The following is a 21,221-nucleotide window of genomic DNA, read 5'->3' as shown; positions in this document are numbered from 1 at the left end:
AACTTGTTTTCCGTTGTGGTACTTTGAAAGATTACAGGTAGTTTTGAAGCAGTTTTTTTTTTTTTAAAACATAAGATACGTTTTATGAACACATTTTGTGGTTAAAGGGACACTGTAGGCACCCAGACCACTTCATCTCATTGAAGTGGTCTGGGTACAGTGTCCCTTTTGCACTTAGTGTTGCAATGTTAAACATTGCAGTTCCAGAGAAACTGCGATGTTTACATTGCAGCACTAAAATCAGCTTATAGTGGCTCTCTACCAGACAGCCAGTAGAGGGCTTCCTGGTTTGAAACGGACCTTTGGTCCGGTATGTGACGCTGAACATTCTCACTCTCTGAATCCAGCATCAGATTTTTCTCCATAGGAAAGCATTTATTCAATGCATTAGAGCCCTCTCATCACTTGAAAGAGGAGGAAAAAGAGCTTCGACCCACGCCCAGGGACATCGGCGCTGGGATCAGGTAAGTAAATAACAGTTTTTTAACCCTTTATTTACTGGAGAGCGGTGGTGCAAGGGAGGGGGGAGTCAGAGGAAGCTGTAGTGCCAGGAATAAAGCTTTGTATTCCTTGCACTCTAGTATTCTTTTAAAGGGACACTATAGTCACCTTAACAACTCTAGCTTAATGAAGCAGTTTTCGTGTATAGACCATGCCTCTTTAGTTTAACTGCTCAAATCTCTACAACTTAGGAGTTAAATCACTTTTGTTTCTGTTTATGCAGCCCTAGACACACCTTTCCTGGCTGTGACTGACACAGCCTGCATGAAAACAAAATGGTTTCACTCAGGGCCGGTGCAAGAATTTTTAGGTACACAGGCGGAGATGCATTTTGCCGCCCCATCACTCCCTTGATGTATACAGAGGCGCCACTTACAAACACAAAGATTATTGCTTTGGACTGGGTATTCCTCATTTACCTTGATCCTGGGCATTAACATTCACAGTATTGTGTGTTGTGTATGAGTTAATCCCAGAGATCCACAGCAAAAAAAAACTAAAATGTATTTTTTGAGTGTATCACAAATCGGAGCTCCACACCTATAAAAATGAATGTGCATTTTGTATAACACTATCACAGAGCTCCACTATAATAAACCTCATAATAATGTAATGTAATGTGTGATGGCTGTGTTTGGTTTGTGTGTAATATGTTTTATGTGTTGGCTGTGTGTAGTGGGTGTTTAATTCATATAATAAAAATATGTTTTACCTCTACTCCTGTTTACTTTTTTTTGTATTGAGGGAACTAAATTCCCTGGTGGCCTGGTGGTAAAACGCATGTCCTGTACTTATGACTGGTGCACTGCAGACCCCTCCTTCTAGTCTGGTGCTTGTTATGAGTCAAAGTTCAGGCTAGGAATCCCAGTGTGAGTGCATTGACTCTATAACTGGGCACCAAAACCATGAGACAGTAATTATAATAGTCTGCACCAGACACAGGTGCATACCATGCACTCCACCTACGGCTCACAAGGAATTAAATTTTTATTTATTAAATTGTTGATCTTGTAATATATTGAAAAAAAAAATTTAAACAAAGGGAACAAAATGCTAGAGAGACGGGGCATTACAATGACACAAGGGAGAGTAACAAAGTTACTGGGACAGAGTAACTCAAAGTTGGGGGACAGAGAGTAACAGGGAATTATGGGGAAAAGTGATAGCAGGGTTGGGGATTAGGGGGACAGAGTGACAGGGCTAAGCGGACAAGGGATTAGGGAGACAGAGTGACACAAGACTAGGGGGCAGGGTATTAGGGGGACAGATTAGCACAGGGCTATGCGGACAGGGGATCAGGGGGACAGAGTGACACAGGGCTAGGGGGACAAAGTGATACATGTCTAGGGAAGCAGTGTATTAGGAGGATAGAGTGACACAGGGTTTATTGGGCAGGAGATTAGGAGAAAGAGTGACACAGGGCTAGGGGGCAGGGAGACAGTGACCCATGGCTAGGGCAGGGAATTATGGCTACAATGACACAGGGCTAGGGTGACAGAGTGACACAGGGCTACGGGGGCAGGGGATTATGGGGGTAGGGATTGGGGGACAGTGAAATAGTAATATGGGGCAGGGATTAGGGGGACAGAGTGACACAGGGCTAGGGGGCAGGGGGACAGAGTGACACAGGGTTAGGGGATTAGTGGGCCAGTGACACAGGTCTAGGGGGCTGGGGGATATAGTGACAAAGGGCTAGAGTGCAGGGGTTTAGTGGGGCAGTTACACAGACCTAGAGGGCAAGGGGACATAGTGACATAGGGCTAGGAGGCAGGGGTTTGGTGGGGAGGTCACAGGCCTAGGGTGCAGGGGGATATAGTGACACAGGGCTAGGGGGACAGTGTGACACAGTGACACAGGCCTAGGGGGCAGGGAGGACACAGGGCTAGGGGTGACACAGGGCTAAAGGGCAGGGGTACAGAGTGACACAGAGCTAGGGGGCATGGGATTAGTGGGGCAGTGACACATGCCTAGGGGGCAGGGGGACAGTGACACAGGGCCAGGGAGAAGGGGGGCATAGTGATACAGGGCTAGGGGGACAGTGACACAGGGCTAGGTGGCAGGGGATTAGTGGGACAGTGACACAGGCCTAGGGGCAGGGGATTAGTCGGCAGTGACACAGGCCTAGGGGGCAGGGGGACATAGTGACACAGGGCTAGGGGGACAGAGTGATACAGGGCTAGGGGGACAGAGTGATACAGGCCTAGGGGCAGGGGATTAGTGGGCAGTGACACAGGCCTAGGGGGCAGGGGGACATAGTGACACAGGGCTAGGGGGACAGAGTGATACAGGGCTAGGGGGACAGAGACACAGGCCTAGGGGGCAGGGGATTAGTGGGGCAGTGCCTAGGGGGCAGGGGGGCATAGTTACACAGGACTGGGGGGGCAGAGTGACACATGGCAGGGGATTAGTGGGGCTGTGACACAGTGCTAAGGGGATTAGGGGTACAGTGACACAGGGCTAGTGGTCAGGGAATTATTGGGACAGACTGAAACAGGGCTTAGGCAAACAATGACAGGGAATTAAAGACTCTAACCTCACTCTGTCTCACATTTCCCCCTAATCCCCTGTCAGAGCTATAGGGGATCAAAGTGACACACAGCTAGAGGAATGGGGTAATGAGGGGGTTAATTTAAAAAATTTACATGCTGCTCTCCTTACCTGCTCACTGGTGATGCTGCCAGGCCCATCAACAGCTCTGTGTGTGTCCTGTCCAGGTGCAGCAGTGACTCAATGCAGGGAAGCTGCACACTGGGCCTGAGTTCCGTTCAGCTGAGACCGCCGGGGAGTTGGAATGCAGGGAGGAGGAAGCCCCGCCCATCATACTACTCTGACATATCAGAGCAGCACTGGGAACCGGGCAGCAAATCAGGAGCAGGAAATATTTTTAAAATGTGAGTCACAGGCAAAGGGCCCAGGATTCGGATTTTGCGCCCCCCCCTCTTGTTGCGCCCTAAGGCGGCCGCCTGTGCCGCCTTATGGATGCGCCGGCCCTGGTTTCACTGTAAATCAGATGCAAATTATTTTAAAAGTTTTTATCTCCTGCTCTGTGAATCACACACTTAAGGCTCCTGCAGGGTCTCACAAACTATTAACATAGCAGGAGATAAGAAATTCAAAATTAAACTGAATTTGCAATTAAGGAAGTGTAAACATTAGATGACTCTTAACAGGAAGTGTTTAGGAATGCAGTGCAAATCACATGCAGGGAGATGTGGCTAGGGCTGCATGAACAAAGTGATTTAACTCCCAAATGACAGAGAACTGAGCAATAAGACTGCAGGTACATGATCCATACACCAAGACGGCTTCATTAAGGTAAATTTGTTTTGGTGACTATAGTATCCCTTTAGAATTGCTCTTTAAATTAAAGAATGTATGGCAAGTGATAGAAAAGAAGGATGCAAAATGTTATTTTGGCTGAAGTATCCATCATTCCACCATACATACTGAGATTATGTTTGTCAAGTGGACCAAAACCCTGGGTGAAAATCAAAGAAGGAAGGTTGTATTTGTGTGTTTAGTTTCAACATTGTTGTATTGATAGAAAGTCATACGTGAATAGCGAGAAACCCATGTGTCGAAAACACTGTAGAGCATGATCTCGATAGAATGTAAGACGAGATGAGCATTATAATGTAGATCTTTCATTGTAACATTCCTCCTTCTCATGATCATACATTTTAAAACTATGTCATATCTTTCACAGTCCCAAGTAGATCATAATAGCTGAACTGGAAAAAATCTGCAAGCCAGTTATGTTTCCACATTGACTACTTCGGCCTTAAACGAACACTCAAAGCACCATGGCAACTATATCGCCACTACTAATTCTCACATTAGTAGTTGATTCTGTTTGTAGATATAATTTTGAAGTCCCTGTTTATTTATATACAGCTTGAACATATTTATTTTTTCTTTTGCTAATATGACAGACAAAGTTCTTCCGTGGAATCCACCACAAGTTGCAAGGACAGAACATTTAAGCTGTATGATCGGAACAGGATTTTTGAAGCTGCAGCTTACGGGGACTGTGATGAGCTTGATGATCTACAGATGTATTTGCTTAGAACCCACAAACGCCTCACTAATCAAGAGTTCAAAGGTGATCAGCCAGTTTCTCTGTCTTATCAGAGTTTTTAGGTCACAATTGGAATGTTTTTATTTTAGGGTGAGACAAGTGGTCTATATGTGACTTTAAATAAGGTTGATACCGTTTATTATCACATGCATGTACATCGTTCTCTTAATGCTTCCCTATGGGAAAGCAATGGATTTGCTGAGATCATCTGTAATGATCACCTCAGCCTTGATACAAGTTATTGCCACGGTGTCGGCGGATAGTAGGTTAGTAAATATGCTTTCATTTAGAGGTTTTTTTTTTTTTATGGGGGAGAGGGTGGAAAAATCGAAATTGTTATTAAAACACATTAGCTTTAGGAATACATCTTTTTTATTTCTAACGTTGTGCTTCTTTAAGAACCATTAGAAACATTGCAACAACCACAACAAATTTCAATTTATTCCACTCTGCATTAAAAATGTTCACATTCATTTATTTAGAAATGTTTTACCAGGATGGAAACATTAAGATTTTTTATATTTTCAAGCATCTCCTGGGACACTCAGATAGTACAATGTTTGGAAAACATAATAATTAGTAGATGTTATGGGTTTGGTGTGATTGGAGATAGAGAGAGAAAAATTGTTACCGGTATTATCAGAGATTGCAGACTTGTTGAACATTTGATGCTTTGCGGTAGTTTATTCCATGGCTGCAGAGCTCATTGTTATAATGGAGATATATAAAAGGGAGTAGCGAGAAGACCATAGACAATAGGGGCGATCTGGAGACTATCTGGAGAGCAGGGCTGGTCCTCTGTGAGGAAGCTTATTGGAGAAGTGTCTATGAACCAGGAAAAATAAGCAGGTCTCCCAACTGTCCCGATTTTGTTGGGACAGTGCATGTTTCAGACTCTTGTCCCACCACCCCGGGTTTGTTCCCTGATGTCCCCAAAAGTGTCCCCAGAATGCGCAACAGAAGAGTGCGGTTAGGCATACATGTACTACTCCAACGGAATTAGGACAATGCAGGGAGCACTGTAACAGTACTCTCAATATGATCTGCCCCTAATGGGCTGGCTAGCATTCATGCTAGGCTGACATACCCCTTCCTCAGGCAGACTCGACCTTTGGGTGTCAGCAGTGCAGATTGCATCACTGGTCTGCCACTTTTAGGGGTACTCATGCCATGCCAATTTATTTACTTCCCTATGTTGGGAAGTATGAGAAAGTGAAGGGCACATCTATGTTTGAGTAGTAACCATTGTAGTTCTTTTAACATATCACAGTAAAAGATGAAAACTAATTGTAACATGGACTGTTGCTAAATCCTGACACTTGTGGATCTACTGAAGACATATCTTTTGGACTTTATCTATCGTACTAACTTGTGCATCATTTTCGAATAAAGATTACAATAAATTATTTATTTTTTATGTTATCTATAACAGTATTTATAAACAGTAATATTAGCAGTTTTATAACCAGCCTAATCACCTAATATTCATATGTGTCTTTGATCAGAATCCTTAGCGGCTTACTGCACTGGTATACAAAAATATATAAATATAAAGGATGTGATGTATTGTTGTTCTAATGCACGCTGTCACCAGTTGTCGTCACAGCTGCAGGACTCATGTGTTATGTGCTTTGCTACCTCATTCTAATCAGACATTACAAAGATGTTACATTTTCTGTGTTGCTCAGAACCAGAAACGGGCAAGACGTGCCTCCTTAAAGCTATGTTAAATCTGAGTAACGGAAAAAATAGCACTATCCAACTGTTACTGGAGATCGCAGAGAAGACCGGTAATTTGAAAGAATTCATTAATTCATGTTACACAGACACCTACTACAGAGGTAAGTAGACTAATGTGGTCCTATTGAATTACTTCTGTGAAAATCCAACTGTAGCATGTACAAGATGAATACTGCCTTACATGGAACGTGCCAAACACCATAAGTACATGTGCTGTTTTCTGTGGTAATGGTGCAAGGAGTTCCCCTGTCCATGTCTCATCTGCATTAAGATATATTCCCCCCTGCCCACACAACCCATGCAGGGCCACACAAGTTCCATTAACATTTATAGATTTTTTTTTCTGAGTTTTTGTGAAAAATACATGAATTAACCTATTTGATAACTATGCTGTGGTTTGTATTCATTTCTCATTAAACTCTTCCATCCACTGTCCAAGTCCCTTACAGGACGAGCATCACGTCTCGCGATTTAGCTTGAGCTGTTTCAGTTTTCTCATGACAGTGTGATGCCTGGATATGATGTCATGTAGCCCACCGGCCACAATACATTGCAATACATTGCCTCACACTTTTCCATCCGGGGGGGTGGGCTGGGAATTACCCCTGGGCCACTAGAATAGATAGGATTGGGGGCTGCTGCATTACAAAAAAAAATTATAATATATTGTATTCTTTTACCATTTGTGAATTCTAGTACATGCAGTGTTAGCATAAAATATTAATATAAAATCAAGAAAGGGAGTGGATTGTGGTGGGACAGTGATGATTTGGTCTGTCTGTAATTGCCCCCGGGAAAAATAGCCAGCCATACCCTGCCATTGGCCAGAATTATTTTTTTTTTTAAATTAAAGGAAGGTTTCAGTAGAAGCAGCACAAGATGGCCCCAGGCTGGTGTGGTCCACTGAGAATTTTGTTCAGTAAGCCTGTCCACGCTTTATGTTTGTTTGTTTGTTTGTTTTTTATGGCAAAATGAGCATTCTCTAATAGAAACACAATTGCATATTGCTCCTCAGGGAACTCCTTCAAACTCACCTAAAACTTGTTTGTCAGGAAATTGTTCAGACACGGAGGAGAGGACACTATTCACTAAACTCTCAAGTTTAGCAAACTGAAACCCAAATTGCCAGATTCAGGTTAAAGTAGCCAAGTTGTAACCTTGTAATCCTTGATTACACCATGTCGATTTCAACTCAATACAATTTGAGCAGTTGTTCCCAAACTTTTAGGTTCAAGGTGCCCTTAATATTTCAATATTTCTCCAAGGCACCCCAAGTCAAAGCAATTTTCTAGGTTGTATATATGTACAGCGTTGCATATACTGGGCCCCTAATCTTGGGAGGGGCACTGATAGATTATTAAAAGAAACAATCCAGGCACAATAACCACTACATTACGTTGTAGTGGTTATGGTACCAGTAGTGCCATAGTGCCCTCCCAGGGTAAGTAGTCAAACTGTTTAAGAACAGTTTGACAACTTACCTGGGGTCTGCCAGGATAGGGGCTGTAGTGTGTGCATGTGTGTGTGGGGGGCAATATGTGTGTGTGAGGGGTGCAATATGTGTGTGTGAGTGGTGAAGTGTGTGTGTGGAGGTTGCAGAGTGCGTGTGTGTGAGGGGTGTGTGTGTGAGTACAGGTGTGCAGTGTGCGTGTGTGTGTTAGGGGTTCAGTGTATGTACAGGGGTGCATTGTGTTTGTGAAGGATGTAGTTTGTGTGTGTGTGTGTGTGTGAGGGAGGGGTGCAGTGTGTGTGTATGTGGGGAAGTTTGTGCATGAGGGGTACAGTGTGTCTGTGAGGGGGGCAGGTTGTGTGAGGGCTACAGTGTGTGTGTGTGTGGGGGTGCAGTGTGTGTGTGGGGGGGTGCAGTGTGTGTGAGGGGTACCGTGTGTGTGTATGGGGGGGCAGAGTTTGTATATGGGGTAATTGTGTGTATGAGGGTAATTGTGTGTATGGGGTAGTGAGTGTGTATGGGGGCAATGTGTGTGTATGGGGGTAATTGTGTGTATGGGGAGGGTAGTGTGTGTGTATGGGGGATAGTGTGTGTGTGTATGGGGGCAGTGTGTGTGTGTGTATGGGGGCAGTGTGTGTGTATAGGGGAGCTATTGTGTGGTGTGGGGTCTGTGGAGGTTGGAGTGCAAATTAATAAATATATACTTTTATTTATTTTTTCATTAAAGATAAAAATGATATCCCCCCTCACTGTTTACCTTTGCCTGGGAGGTTTGGAGCATTGCCGTGGTAACTGCTGCAACGCTCCGAGCTCGCGAGAGGAGAACCCGGCGGAGCTGCATGTTAGAGCTCCCCTGGGTCCTCTCTCCCTCCCCTGCCGGCTGTCAGCAAATTTCTAGCTGGCCGGAGAGGGATATCTCCGATCTCCCCTCCAGTCCTGCAGAGCCGGCAGGGGAGACCACAGTTCCCGTTGCTATGATCATAGCACCGTGAAAATGTCTTGCGGCTCCCCTGTGTGCCTGTCACATTTTGTGAACCGCTGTCATAGAGTACATATACGTCTATAACAGTCTGGCACAAATTCCCTCCCTAAAGTTTCATGCAAATTACTCTCAGAACAAAGCAAAAATACATTGAATGGTTGCAAAAACTCCTATGAAGCCGAGTGGCACTCCAGGATACTAACTGTAAAAAATGTGGCTAACTGGAAACCAAATTGAATATGTTCTCTTGCATTCCCAAGGTCAGACTGCTCTTCATATTGCTATTGAAAGAAGGAACATGGACCTTGTTGAACTGTTGTTACAACATGGAGCAGATGTCCATGCACGAGCAGACGGGGAATTCTTCAGGAAAGCAAAAGGAAGACCTGGATTCTATTTTGGTGAGAGAGTCTCTTAGGCAAGAAAATTCAGAAATGGGAAGTATGTCTGTCCACGGACATGTTAAATGATAAAATAATAATTGATAATGATAAAAAAAATAAAACGAATATAACATTTAGTGTATTTTCTATTCTATAAATCTACACAGGTGAGCTGCCGCTGTCCCTTGCAGCTTGCACTAATCAAATTGAGATAGTCCGATACCTTCTACAGAACCAGTACTCTGCAGCCAACATTGCTGCTCAGGATAGCTATGGAAATACAGTGCTGCATGCTCTGGTAGACATCGCGGACAACACTCAGGAGAACACAAAGTTTGTGACCAAGATGTATAGCGAGATATTAGTTTTGGGCGCTCAGATTGAACCTTCACTTAGACTGGAAGATATAGGCAACAAGAAAGGTCTGACTCCTCTGACACTCGCAGCAAAAACTGGCAAAATTGGGGTAAGTGTGTTAAAATGTATAGATATGCAGTCAGTGCCAGTTTTAGAAGTGTTCCACGAGAGTGTCAGTGCTGTACTTGTGGACGATATGTATTTCACTTTAAAGAGATACTCCAAGCACCAAAACAATTACAGATTGAAGGATTACTCCAACCACAGGGATCACTTCAGTGATTAGAAGTGATCATTGTGGTAGGAGTCTGGATGTGCAGTGTTTCATCTGGAAACATCCTGAGATATTGAATGCTTAATTCAATTCAAGTCAATTCTGTACATAAATTAAGCCTGTTGTCAGCACACACTACACACTGACAACAGACATGAAAATCTTCCCATTGCAGAGCACCTCCCCTTGCAAGCTCTCCCGTCTCACCCTCCCTCCTACACTGCGCTCTGTCCATTCTCTTTCCATGCTCATTGTTTTTTTTTTGTTTTGTTTTTAAAAACCCTCCCTCCGCCTCCATTTCCTCTCCTGCCCGGAGCACACACATGTATGGTGAAATGGTCCAAACATAGGCGTGTTTTCAGGGCCGGCCTTAGGCATTTAGACGCCCTGTGCGAAAAATCTTCCCAGCCCCCCCCCCCCGTCATCCATGTATGCTGTAATGTTTGTGTTGTCTGTGTATGTGATAGTAGGTGTGATGACTGTGTGTGATATGTATGCTACGTGTGATATTTGTAATGGGTGTATTAACAGTGTGTGATATGTTATTGGTTGTATGTGACACACACACACACACAGAGTCAGACGGCCATACACACACACAGGAAGACATCCACACACACACACAGGCAGACAGTCATACACATACACACAGACAGACACACAAAGGCAGACAGTATCACACACACACACAGACACACACAGGCAGACAGTCAGTCATACACACAGACACACACAGAGGCAGACAGTAATACACACAGACACACACAGTCATACACACAGACACACACAGAGGCAGACAGTCATACACACACACAGACAGTAATACACACAAACACACACACACAGGCAGACAGTCATACATACAGACACACAGAGGCAGACAGTCATACACACACACACAGACAGTAATACACACACAGACAGTAATACACACACACAGAGGCAGTAATACACACACAGAGGCAGACAGTCATACACACAGACACACAGAGGCAGACAGTCATACACACAGACACACAGAGGCAGAAAGTCACACACACAGACACACAGAGGCAGACAGTCACACACACACACACACACACACACAGACAGTAATACACACACACAGGCAGACAGTCATACACACAGACACACAGAGGCAGACAGTCATATACACAGACACACAGAGGCAGACAGTCACACACACACATACACAGACAGTAATACACACACACAGGCAGACAGTCATACACACAGACACACAGAGGCAGACAGTCACACACACACACATACACAGACAGTAATACACACACACAGGCAGAGAGTCATATACACAAACACACACAGACAGTAATACACACAGACACACAGAGGCAGACAGTCATATACACACACACACACAGACAGTAATACACACAGGCAGAGAGTCACACTCACCTGACAAGCACACAGTTACCTGTGGAGTTCATTGTGGAGGCAGTGCAGCTCCTGGTGACTGGTGGGGAAGCAGGGACTCCTTCCTGCTTCCCCTGCAGCAGTTTTCCGGCGCTTTTAGCTCCGCCCCCGCCGCACGGTAAGCTCCGCCCCCGCTGCAAATTAAAAAAAAATATATTTTTTTTTTTTAAATCCCGGCCGGCTGTGCGGCCGCACGGCGCCCCCTGCTCCATGGCGCCCTGTGCGGCCGCACAGCTCGCACACCCCTAAGGCCGGCCCTGCGTGTTTTTGGGGAGGGTCTACTGTACCAGATTCTGTATAAATGTGAGCCAGTTGGCTGGTAATAAACAGATCTACTTCACCCTTCACTCAATCTCGACTAGTGTTTGGGTGCTACTGCGGTTACCCTTCGACAGTAACTATAATCACTCTTTAGCAGCTATAATCACTCTGGAGCTGATCACAACTAGAAGAGGTGACCACACGTGGTATTAACCCATCTTTAGGAAGGTATACCGCCACATCTGGTGGCAGCGGTGGGATAGTCCCCTTCCTTGGATCCAGAGTGGAGCAGCAGTAAGCAGGACTGGCGAGGCACTCTGGAGAATGGAACAGGCTAGGCCCGGGCAGCGCTCCCATTCAAGGAGCAGAGTGACCTGGAATGGAAAGATGTAGCCCGGAAGGAACGCTGGTACGATGCCCTGGAGGGGGCCCAGCTTCGGCAGGAGGAGAGACTTTCCAGTATAGCACACCGCCGGCTCCTCTCCCTAACCACAGTTGGAGATACCAGGAGTGTGGACAGTCAGTCCTACTCCTCAGCAACAGCACCTTGCAGGGAAAGGAGACAACCAATCTCTTTTCCCAGCAGCAGCCGGAGATACTGGGAGAGGAGACAGCTGGTACTTTCCCAAACCACAGTAGGAGCTCATTGGAGGGGGGACAGCCGGTTCCCCTCTCCAGCGGCGGTGCCTGTTATGCGGGGACAGGACATCTGACACGAATGGTGCAGATGTGACCAAGGTCTCTGCACCAGACCTACAGGATGCTGGGCAGCCATCCCAGATCCCCAACAGCCGGATGCAGTACCGGAGGAGGATATAGGTGGTCCTTCTCCACAACAGCCTGGTGAGAGCCTGGGAGAAGAGGGTGTTGACCCTCCCCAGCCTCAGCGGGAATGCCAGGGGGAGAGGGGGTTGTGTGTGTGTGTGTATATATGTTAGGAGTGATTGTTTATTGGGGGAGGCAGATTAATGCCTCTATATAAGAATGTATTCATTTTAAATAAAAAAATAAATAGTAACAAAACAAGCATTATATCCCCCCTCCCTTCTTACCTTTAGCCTGGGAGGGGGGACCGTGCTGCCATCCCTGATGGTGCTAGTGGTGAGTGAACTCTCACGGGGCTAGAGTTCACTCTCGCGAGATTGGAGCGTTGCCATGATAACCACGGCAATGCTCCAAATGTCGCGAGAGGAACCCTACGGAGCTGCAAGATAGAGCTCCTACAGGTCCTCTCCTGTCTCCCTCCCTCCACAGCCAACGGCCGCCTCTCAGTGCCTGTGTGGGACACTCCCTCCCCACCGGCCCATGCAGGTTAACAGCAGGGCTGACGCTTGGATAGTGCCGGCTCTGCATGGGCCAGCAGGGGAGACATAGGCGTGCCCACAGGGTGTGCCGGGTGTGCCTGAGCACACCCTAATCCCCGCGGCCCACACTATGTGCCTCCATGGGCCGGTAAGGGAGATCAAATATCTCCTTCACCGGCCCACAGGCAAGGAGGAAGGCAGGAGAGGACCCGGGGAGCTCTAGCCATGGCAATGCTCAGATCTCGCGAGAGTGAACTCTAGCCCCGCAGGCTAGAGTTTACTCACCACTGGACCACCAGGGATGGCAGCAACACGGTTCCCCCTCTCTACAAAAGGTAAGAAGGGAGGGGGGGCTATTAACAGTCCCCACACCCCCACACAATACACACAAACAGCACCCACACAGCACCCTTACACAGCACACACACACTAACAGCACCCTCACACTAACAGCACCCTCACACATACAGCACCCACACACATACATCACCCATACACACACAGCACACACACACTAACATCACCCTCATTGTAACAGCCCCTCACACTAACAGCACCCTCACACACATAGCACCCTTACACACACATCACCCTTACACACAGCACCCTTACACTTACACACACACTAACAGCACCCTCACACACTCACAGTGCCCCACCCCCCCACACACACAGCACCCTTACACACACACACCAACCTTCACAAATACACACACACACAGCACCCTTACACATATACACACACACTAACAGCACCCTCACACTCACAGTTCCCTCACACACATAGTAACAGCACCCTCACACACACACAGCACCCTTACACACACCACCCTAACAAACACACACACACAGCACCCTCACACACAGCACCCTTACACATACACACACACTAACAGCACCCTCACACACACACAGTTCCCTCACACACACACTAGCAGCACCCTCACACACACACCACCCTCACAAACACACACACTGCACCCTCACACACACGGCGACCTCACACACACACACACAGTGCCCACACACACATAACACCCACACCCACACACAGCACCCACACACAGCACCCTCACACACGCATGCACACAGCAGTGTATGTGTCTCTGAGTATGCATATATTTATATATATATATATATACACACGCGGTGTGTGTGTTTGTGCTTTACGGTGCACATCCTTATGCAATAGGCTGTGCACGCCTATGAGGGGAGATCTCTTGATCTCCCTTGTTGGCCTTGGCCTATGGCCATCACGGCCCACCAATGCCTGCTGTGCCCGATGGCCAGTCCGGGCCTGCATCCAGTACTCATCCTGCTATACAACCTCATTTGCTTGTTGTATGGATTGGGCTCAAATTCCATATAAATCCAAACAGATGCTTCTCAGATCTTTATTAAGGTATATGTGTTGCTTTTGACAGCTACCTCTCCACATAACCTGCCACCTTTGGGAAACAGTTTGCATGGGACAAGACACATCTCTGATTTAGGGCAGATGATAAAATAAATGTAGAAATGTTTTGATTAGCGATAGAGCAATTTAGATATATTATTTTTTCATCTGGTCTTAATGCTTAAATGGGGGATTAGATATTAAATACGCAAATACAGGGTTATGACTTCCTCTTAGGGAATGTCGATTAAAGAAAATTATGATAAATTGAAATAAGAATTATGTTGCCCTCTTAGATTAGGATGCTAAGGTTAAAATACTGGAATTCGGTGAAACCACCTCAAAGCCCCACAACTCACAAATTCCACCTCTTAGCAATTGCAATAAATGTGTCTTGAAACACTCATAGATACATATATAAAGACACAAACTCACAAGTGATTACTTACAGACAACTTTTGTAGAGGTGGCCCTGCACTTCCAGGCACCATATGTGTGCCTCCTTGCTATTCTCTCTCCTGGTGTCCTTGTTACTCTCAGATGAGAGCTGTAGCAGCTCAGTGATAGAGATGCGGTAACATGGTACGAATTTCATATTCCTGGGATCTCTATGTAAACTGCTCTATTGTGGTACTTCTGCCCCCAGCTGAGATTCAGCAAGTTAATTGGCTGCTGTCCACTTTCCACCCCTGAGCATACCCTAACCTTGTAGATGCAAAAATTTTTAAATTTATATAGTCTGGGTCTATGCATTCCCACACCAGAAGAAGATTGGGGGCTAGAGAGCTATTTATTCAGGGCTGGCGACCCCCCTAATTCCCCACCCCAGCAATGCACCTGCTCAAAATATACAGTTTGTGCATTGTAAGAAGAAGTTGATATATGTTTTATTATATTAGTTAACGTACTATAGACTACCTTACCCCTCCCGCATTGTGTTCTGCTGTAAAAATCTAAAGCTATACACAATGAACAAAAAGGGAAGAGAAAATAGTAAAAGGCAAACGCAATGACCCCTACACTAACAGGGAGGTGGAAATATGATGCTTCCCTTCCTTTTTATGTCACGTCCCATGCCCGCTGCCCATGAACAGACTGCTCTCCAGCTCTCCAGGATCTCAATGAAAGCACAGCCAGAAAGAAGCATGTGCTGTACAGTCAGATACACAATGTAATCATTCCCCTACCTAATAGATGGGTATGCAGCAAAGTTCTGTTTCCTAACACTCCCTGCCAAAGGCCGCCTGGGGGCACCATCTCCTCCCCCTAAGTAGCCTGGAGATGCACTGTACTACTGTTAACGTTACTTTGCTACAAGCAGAAATTAAAACTTTTACACAATTATTTTTTCTTTTCTTTACTTGGAGGTTTTTGCCTATATCCTCAGGAGGGAGATTAAAAATCCAGAGTGCAGACATCTTTCACGAAAGTTTACTGAATGGGCGTATGGACCAGTGCATTCTTCTTTGTATGATCTCTCTGGTGTGGACACCATTGATAAAAACTCAGTTCTTGAAATCCTCGCTTACAGCAGTGAGACACCAGTGAGTAATAGTTTTTTTAGAACCGTATTTTGTTTTTGTGTATATTTTTCGTACTTTGGAAAATTTACAAACCACTATATTGTGAAATTACAGAATATTTAGTCCCTATTTGACCAGCCCTCAAATGTGGCCTCAAGATCAGGCATGCATCACCTCTTGTACCTGTGCCCTTCAAAGGACTATTTTGACCATAGTTACATCAAACATTTGTTCTGTTGAGAGGGACTCCAGCTACATGTCCTAACAGACCCATATAACCAGCATCGACCAGTGACTGACCAATCATTGAATGAACAGGGAACAATAGACAGGTGCAATTCGTTTCGGTCCGATTGTAAATTCAGACGATATTTGGCAATTCGGACATTCGGATGCTTCCGAATGTCCGAATTGCAGAATTTTCTAAGTGTCGAATTCCGGAAGTGCTGAACCGAACCGAATTGCAGAAGTGCCGAATTGCCGAAGTCTCGAAGTGCCGAATTTCGGAAGTGCCGAAGTGCTTCGGATTTCTGAAAAGTGGCAAAACAGAAGAGGGAGGGAAAATTAAGGGAATATTGACAGGAATCTAACCCTACCCCTAACACTACCCCTTAAGGATAGGGTTAGGGTTAGGGGTAGGGTTAAGGTTAGAGTTAGGGGTAGGGTTAGGGTTAAGGTTAGAGTTAAGAGTAGTGGTAGAGGTAGGGTTAGGGTTAAGGGTAGAGTTAGGGAATTGCCGAAGTGCCGAATTCGCGAATTGCCGAAGTCCCGAATTTCAGAAGTGCCGACCGAATTGACGAAGTCCCGAATGTGTAGTATGAAGATACCTCTAACTTTCTTCCACATGTATATGTCACGTCTAAACATTTGTTATGAAGGAACACAACTGCAGATTTCTTATAGTTTGAATATTTATTATAAAAAGTAAAAGGTATTGACTTTAATTCCAATTTACAGGTACTGTGGCTTTAAGTAATAAACGATAACTGAAGTCCACAATTATAGGCACTGTAGCTTTAAGTAGTAAATGATAACTGAAGTCCACAATTATAGGCACTGTAGCTTTAAGTAGTAAACGATAACTGAAGTCCACAATTATAAGCACTGTAGCTTTAAGTAGTAAACGATAACTGAAGTCCACAATTATAGGCACTGTAGCTTTAAGTAGTAAACGATAACTGAAGTCCACAATTATAGGCACTGTAGCTTTAAGTAGTAAACGATAACTGAAGTCCACAATTATAGGCACTGAATCAGAAAGAGTCCTTTAGTAGTATTAATGATTTAGGTGAAAGAAGTTACAATAGCTGTTCCATAGACTTTAACTGAAGCAAGACAGATGCAGCTAACTGAGACAAAGTATGAGTTGAAGTTAGCTGTAACGGGTTTGTTTTAACGAAGGACCTTGGAGACAGGAAATAACAGCTTTGAGATGCAACGCTTATCACAGAGGTTTTACTTAGCTTCCGGCACATAGAACACTGGTTCCCGAGATCTCCTCAGAGGCGGTTTATCCTGAATGGAGAGAGTTCAGCTTTAGTCGTGGATGAGGAAAGGTGAAGGGAACTTGAAGTCTTCCAGTCCGGTCCGGTAACAGAGGGCTTTCACAACGATGTTGCAGCCGGTTCGTGAGTACGGAACGTAGTTCAATAATCCAGCGTCGATCAGCTGGTGCGGTCGGATTAAATAGGGAGACCGTGTCATAAAGAGGTGTGGCTAAGCTCCGTGGAACCAGGAAGTAAGAGGATACCATAATTAAGGCATGACAGTATCCCCTCCTTAATGAGCAACCTCTGGGTGCTATTGACTTGGCTTAGAAGGGTAACGCTTGTGAAATTTGGAAATCAATTTGTCAGCATGAACGACAGAGGAGTTTTCCCATGTATCTTCATCAATTCCATATCCTTTCCATCTGATGAGGTATTGTAAGGAGCCACGATGGATCCTTGAATCCAGTATACTTTGAATTTCGTATTCTTCTTCACCCTGGACCAATATGGGATCAGGAGAAGTAGTGACATTTCTTTGGAAAGGGTCAGGATGATGAGGCTTCAACAAGGACACATGAAAAACAGGATGTAGCTTTAAAGTTGGTGGAAGTTTCAATTTAACAACATTACGGTTGATAACTGATATTATTGGAAATGGACCAAGAAAAAGAGAACTTAACTTCTTTGATGGACGATTTGTAGAGATGTTCTTTGAGGAAAGCCAGACAAGATCACCGATTTTATAAGAGGGTGAAGGTTGTCTTTTTGTATCAAAAAACTTCTTTTGATTGGAGGAGGCCAATTCTAGATTCTCATGCAATTTCTTGAATAAAGAGGACATATGAGAGATTTGATTCGAATCGGAGAGATTAGATGAAGAAACTGTCTGAGCAGGAAATGAGGAAGGATGAAATCCATAATTGGATAGAAATGGAGTCATTTTACTGCTGGTATGAAAAGAGTTATTGTATGCGAATTCTGCCATAGGTAACCAAGTTATCCAATCGTCTTGTAAGTGAGAGCAATAACATCGTAGATATTGTTCTAAGCATTGGTTGACTCTTTCAGTTTGTCCATCTGTTTGAGGATGATATGCAGATGATAGTTTACGTTGGATATGAAGAGTGGCACATAATGCATTCCAGAATTTGGAGGTAAATTGAGTTCCTCGGTCTGAAATGATTTCGTCTGGCAGTCCGTGAAGTTTAACTATGTTATCAAGAAATATTTTCGAAAGTTCAGAGGATGAGGGTAACTTCTTTAAAGGAATGAAATGAGACATTTTCGTGAAGCGGTCTACTACCACTAAAATGGTGGTATGATGATGAGAAGGAGGTAATTCTACCAAGAAATCCATAGAAATGGATTGCCAAGGTCGTTCAGGAATTGGTAAATTCAATAATTGACCGAATGGTTGATGATGGACATGTTTTGATCTTTGGCATACAGAACAAGATTTGACATACGATTCAATAGTTTGGTCTTGACGAGGCCACCAATAGTATCTTTTAGACAATTCAAGGGTCTTTTTTATACCTGGATGACCTGCCAGAGGAGAATCATGAATAAATTCGAGTACTTTAATTCTGAAAGAGGGAGGTACATAAATCCGGTCTTTAAAATAGTAGAGACCGTTTTTCTTGGATAATTTAATTGATTTAGGAAGTTCAAGAGCATCTTCACTGAGATCTTTAATGTCATCAATAAGAGAAGATAAGATTCCAATGACTTTAGGCGAAGGAGGTTCAATTTTAGTGTCTTTATGGATCCTGGAAAGGGCATCAGCCTTTTTGTTTCTAGACCCAGGTCTAAAGACGATTTGGAAGTTGAACCGGGAAAAAAAAAGATTCCATCTTACTTGTCGAGCAGACAGTGTTTTATTGGAGTGAAGATATTCGAGATTTTTATGGTCAGTATATATGATTAAAGAGTTCTGAGCGCCTTCAAGAAGGTGTCTCCAGGTTTCTAAAGCCACTTTGATACTTAATAATTCTTTTTCTCCTGTAGGATAATTCTTTTCGGCAGGAGATAATGATCGTGAGAAGAAGGCGACAGGATGAAGAGGTTCTTGAGGAGTTTTGTGTTGAGAAAGGACAGCTCCAATTGCAATTTCCGAAGCATCCGTTTCAAGGACATAAAGATATGAAGGATTTGGAAGTTGAAGAATAGGAGCTGTTGTAAACCTTCTCTTTAATTCATTGAAGGCAGTTTGAGCCTTCTCGTTCCAATCGAAGGGATGTTTTTTACTGTTGAGTTGATTGAGTGGGTGAGCTATCTCAGAATAGTTTTTAATAAATTTTCTGTAGAAGTTGGCGAACCCTAGAAATCGCTGTAATTCTTTTACTGTAGAGGGAACAGGCCAGTTGATGATACAATCGACTTTTGAATTATCCATACCTATTGAATGAGGGGAGATAACATAACCTAAGAAGGTTATTTCTTTGACGTGAAAAATACATTTTTCGGGTTTAGCGAATAATTTGTGAGTTCTGAGTCTGGATAACACCCATCTGACATGTTTTCTATGTTCCTCAGGAGTGTTGGAGTATATGAGAATATCATCTAAATAAATGATGACACAGACGTCCAATAGGTCTCTAAAGATATCATTTATGAAATGTTGAAAAGTTGCAGGGGCTTTGCAGAGGCCAAAAGGCATCACCAGATATTCGAAGAGGCCATATCTTGTTCGGAAAGCAGTTTTCCATTCATCATTAGCCTTTATCCTGATGAGATTATATGCCCCGCGAAGGTCAAGCTTAGTGTAGATGGTAGCAGTTTTCAATCGTTCAACCAGTTCATTGATGAGGGGAAGAGGATAACGATTTTTAACTGTTATTTTGTTTAAGGCTCTGTAATCAATGATAGGACGTATAGTCTGGTCTTTGTTTCTTACAAAAAACATACTTGAGGCAGCAGGTGAACTAGAGGGTCTAATGAACCCTTTCCGTAGATTTTCATCTAGATATTCTTTGAGAATTTGCAATTCAGCCTCAGAGAGAGGGTAGATGTGCCCAAAAGGTACTGGGGCACCAGGTATGAGGTCTATAGGACAATCGTAGGAACGATGAGGTGGGAGCGTTTCAGCTTCTTTTTTACTGAAGACATCTGAAAAGTCTGAATAACAAGAAGGTATGGTTGGTTCTTTGGAGATCTGAAGAATAGGAATTTGCTGTAAACATGTTTCTTTACAATAATGTGAGTTAAAGGTGAGAGAGAAAGGAGACCAAGAAATTTGAGGGTTGTGGTTCCTTAACCAGTTGATCCCTATTATAACGGGATAGAGAGGTGATGGAATAACATCAAATACTAGAAATTCAGTATGAATATGATTGGTGGTTACCTTTAGAGGGATGGTTTCATGAAGAATCGGTCCCGAGGAGATAAAGGAGCCGTCAATCACTTTAATAGGAACAGAAATGGTTTTTCGAACACAAGGAATTTTATTCTTTGTTACAAAGGTTGAATCGATGAATACTCCATTTGCACCTGAATCGATGATAGCTTCAGTAACAATTCTCACCTTATCCCACTGTAATACAAGGGATATAGGTGTGAACGGAGTGGTCGGTGTTGAGGGGAGTGCACTGAAGATCGCAGAGGTATAGGCTTGCCTACCGGCCTTTGTCCGTTTTAATAAGGGACAATCAGAAACCAGATGATCTTGAGAGGCACAATACATGCATAGGTTTAATTGACGTCTTCGGTTCTTCTCTGCAGGAGTGAGAGGACTTCTTATTACCCCTATTTCCATAGGTTCACTTGGTAAGGAAGTTTTTTATGGAACTTTTGAGGGAGTAAAAGGTTTACGGTCTTTAGAATGTAAAAAGGCTTTTTCGGCCTTTCTTTCTCTTAATCTTCTGTCAATGCTGATTGATAAGTGAATTAGAGCGTTCAAAGTAGTAGGGAGTTCTGTTCTAGATAGTTCATCTTTTACAGCTTCAGATAAACCAATTCGAAATTGGTTGCGCAATGTGATGTAATTCCATTGCGTTTCTACTGCCCATCTTTTAAATTCAGCAATGTAATCTTCAACGGGTCTATTTCT

At 44.1% G+C, this 21,221-nt stretch overlaps 1 protein-coding gene across 1 annotated transcript in view; it reads left to right on the top strand.

The window, feature by feature from the left end:
• TRPV1 (transient receptor potential cation channel subfamily V member 1) overlaps positions 1–21,221 on the top strand; it is a 55,349-nt gene that overhangs the window by 9,802 nt on the left and 24,326 nt on the right. Inside the window, exons 3-7 of the mRNA XM_063443523.1 lie at positions 4,434–4,603; positions 6,268–6,420; positions 9,012–9,152; positions 9,302–9,600; positions 15,528–15,704. Coding sequence (XP_063299593.1) covers positions 4,434–4,603; positions 6,268–6,420; positions 9,012–9,152; positions 9,302–9,600; positions 15,528–15,704 — 940 coding nt within the window. The remainder of the gene's footprint in view (positions 1–4,433; positions 4,604–6,267; positions 6,421–9,011; positions 9,153–9,301; positions 9,601–15,527; positions 15,705–21,221) is intronic.

This window comes from Pelobates fuscus, chromosome 1 (assembly GCF_036172605.1).
Source record: "Pelobates fuscus isolate aPelFus1 chromosome 1, aPelFus1.pri, whole genome shotgun sequence".
Lineage (NCBI taxonomy): Eukaryota > Metazoa > Chordata > Amphibia > Anura > Pelobatidae > Pelobates > Pelobates fuscus.
The sequence above is the reverse complement of the archived record's forward strand: the minus strand, read 5'-3'. Positions and strand labels throughout refer to the sequence as shown.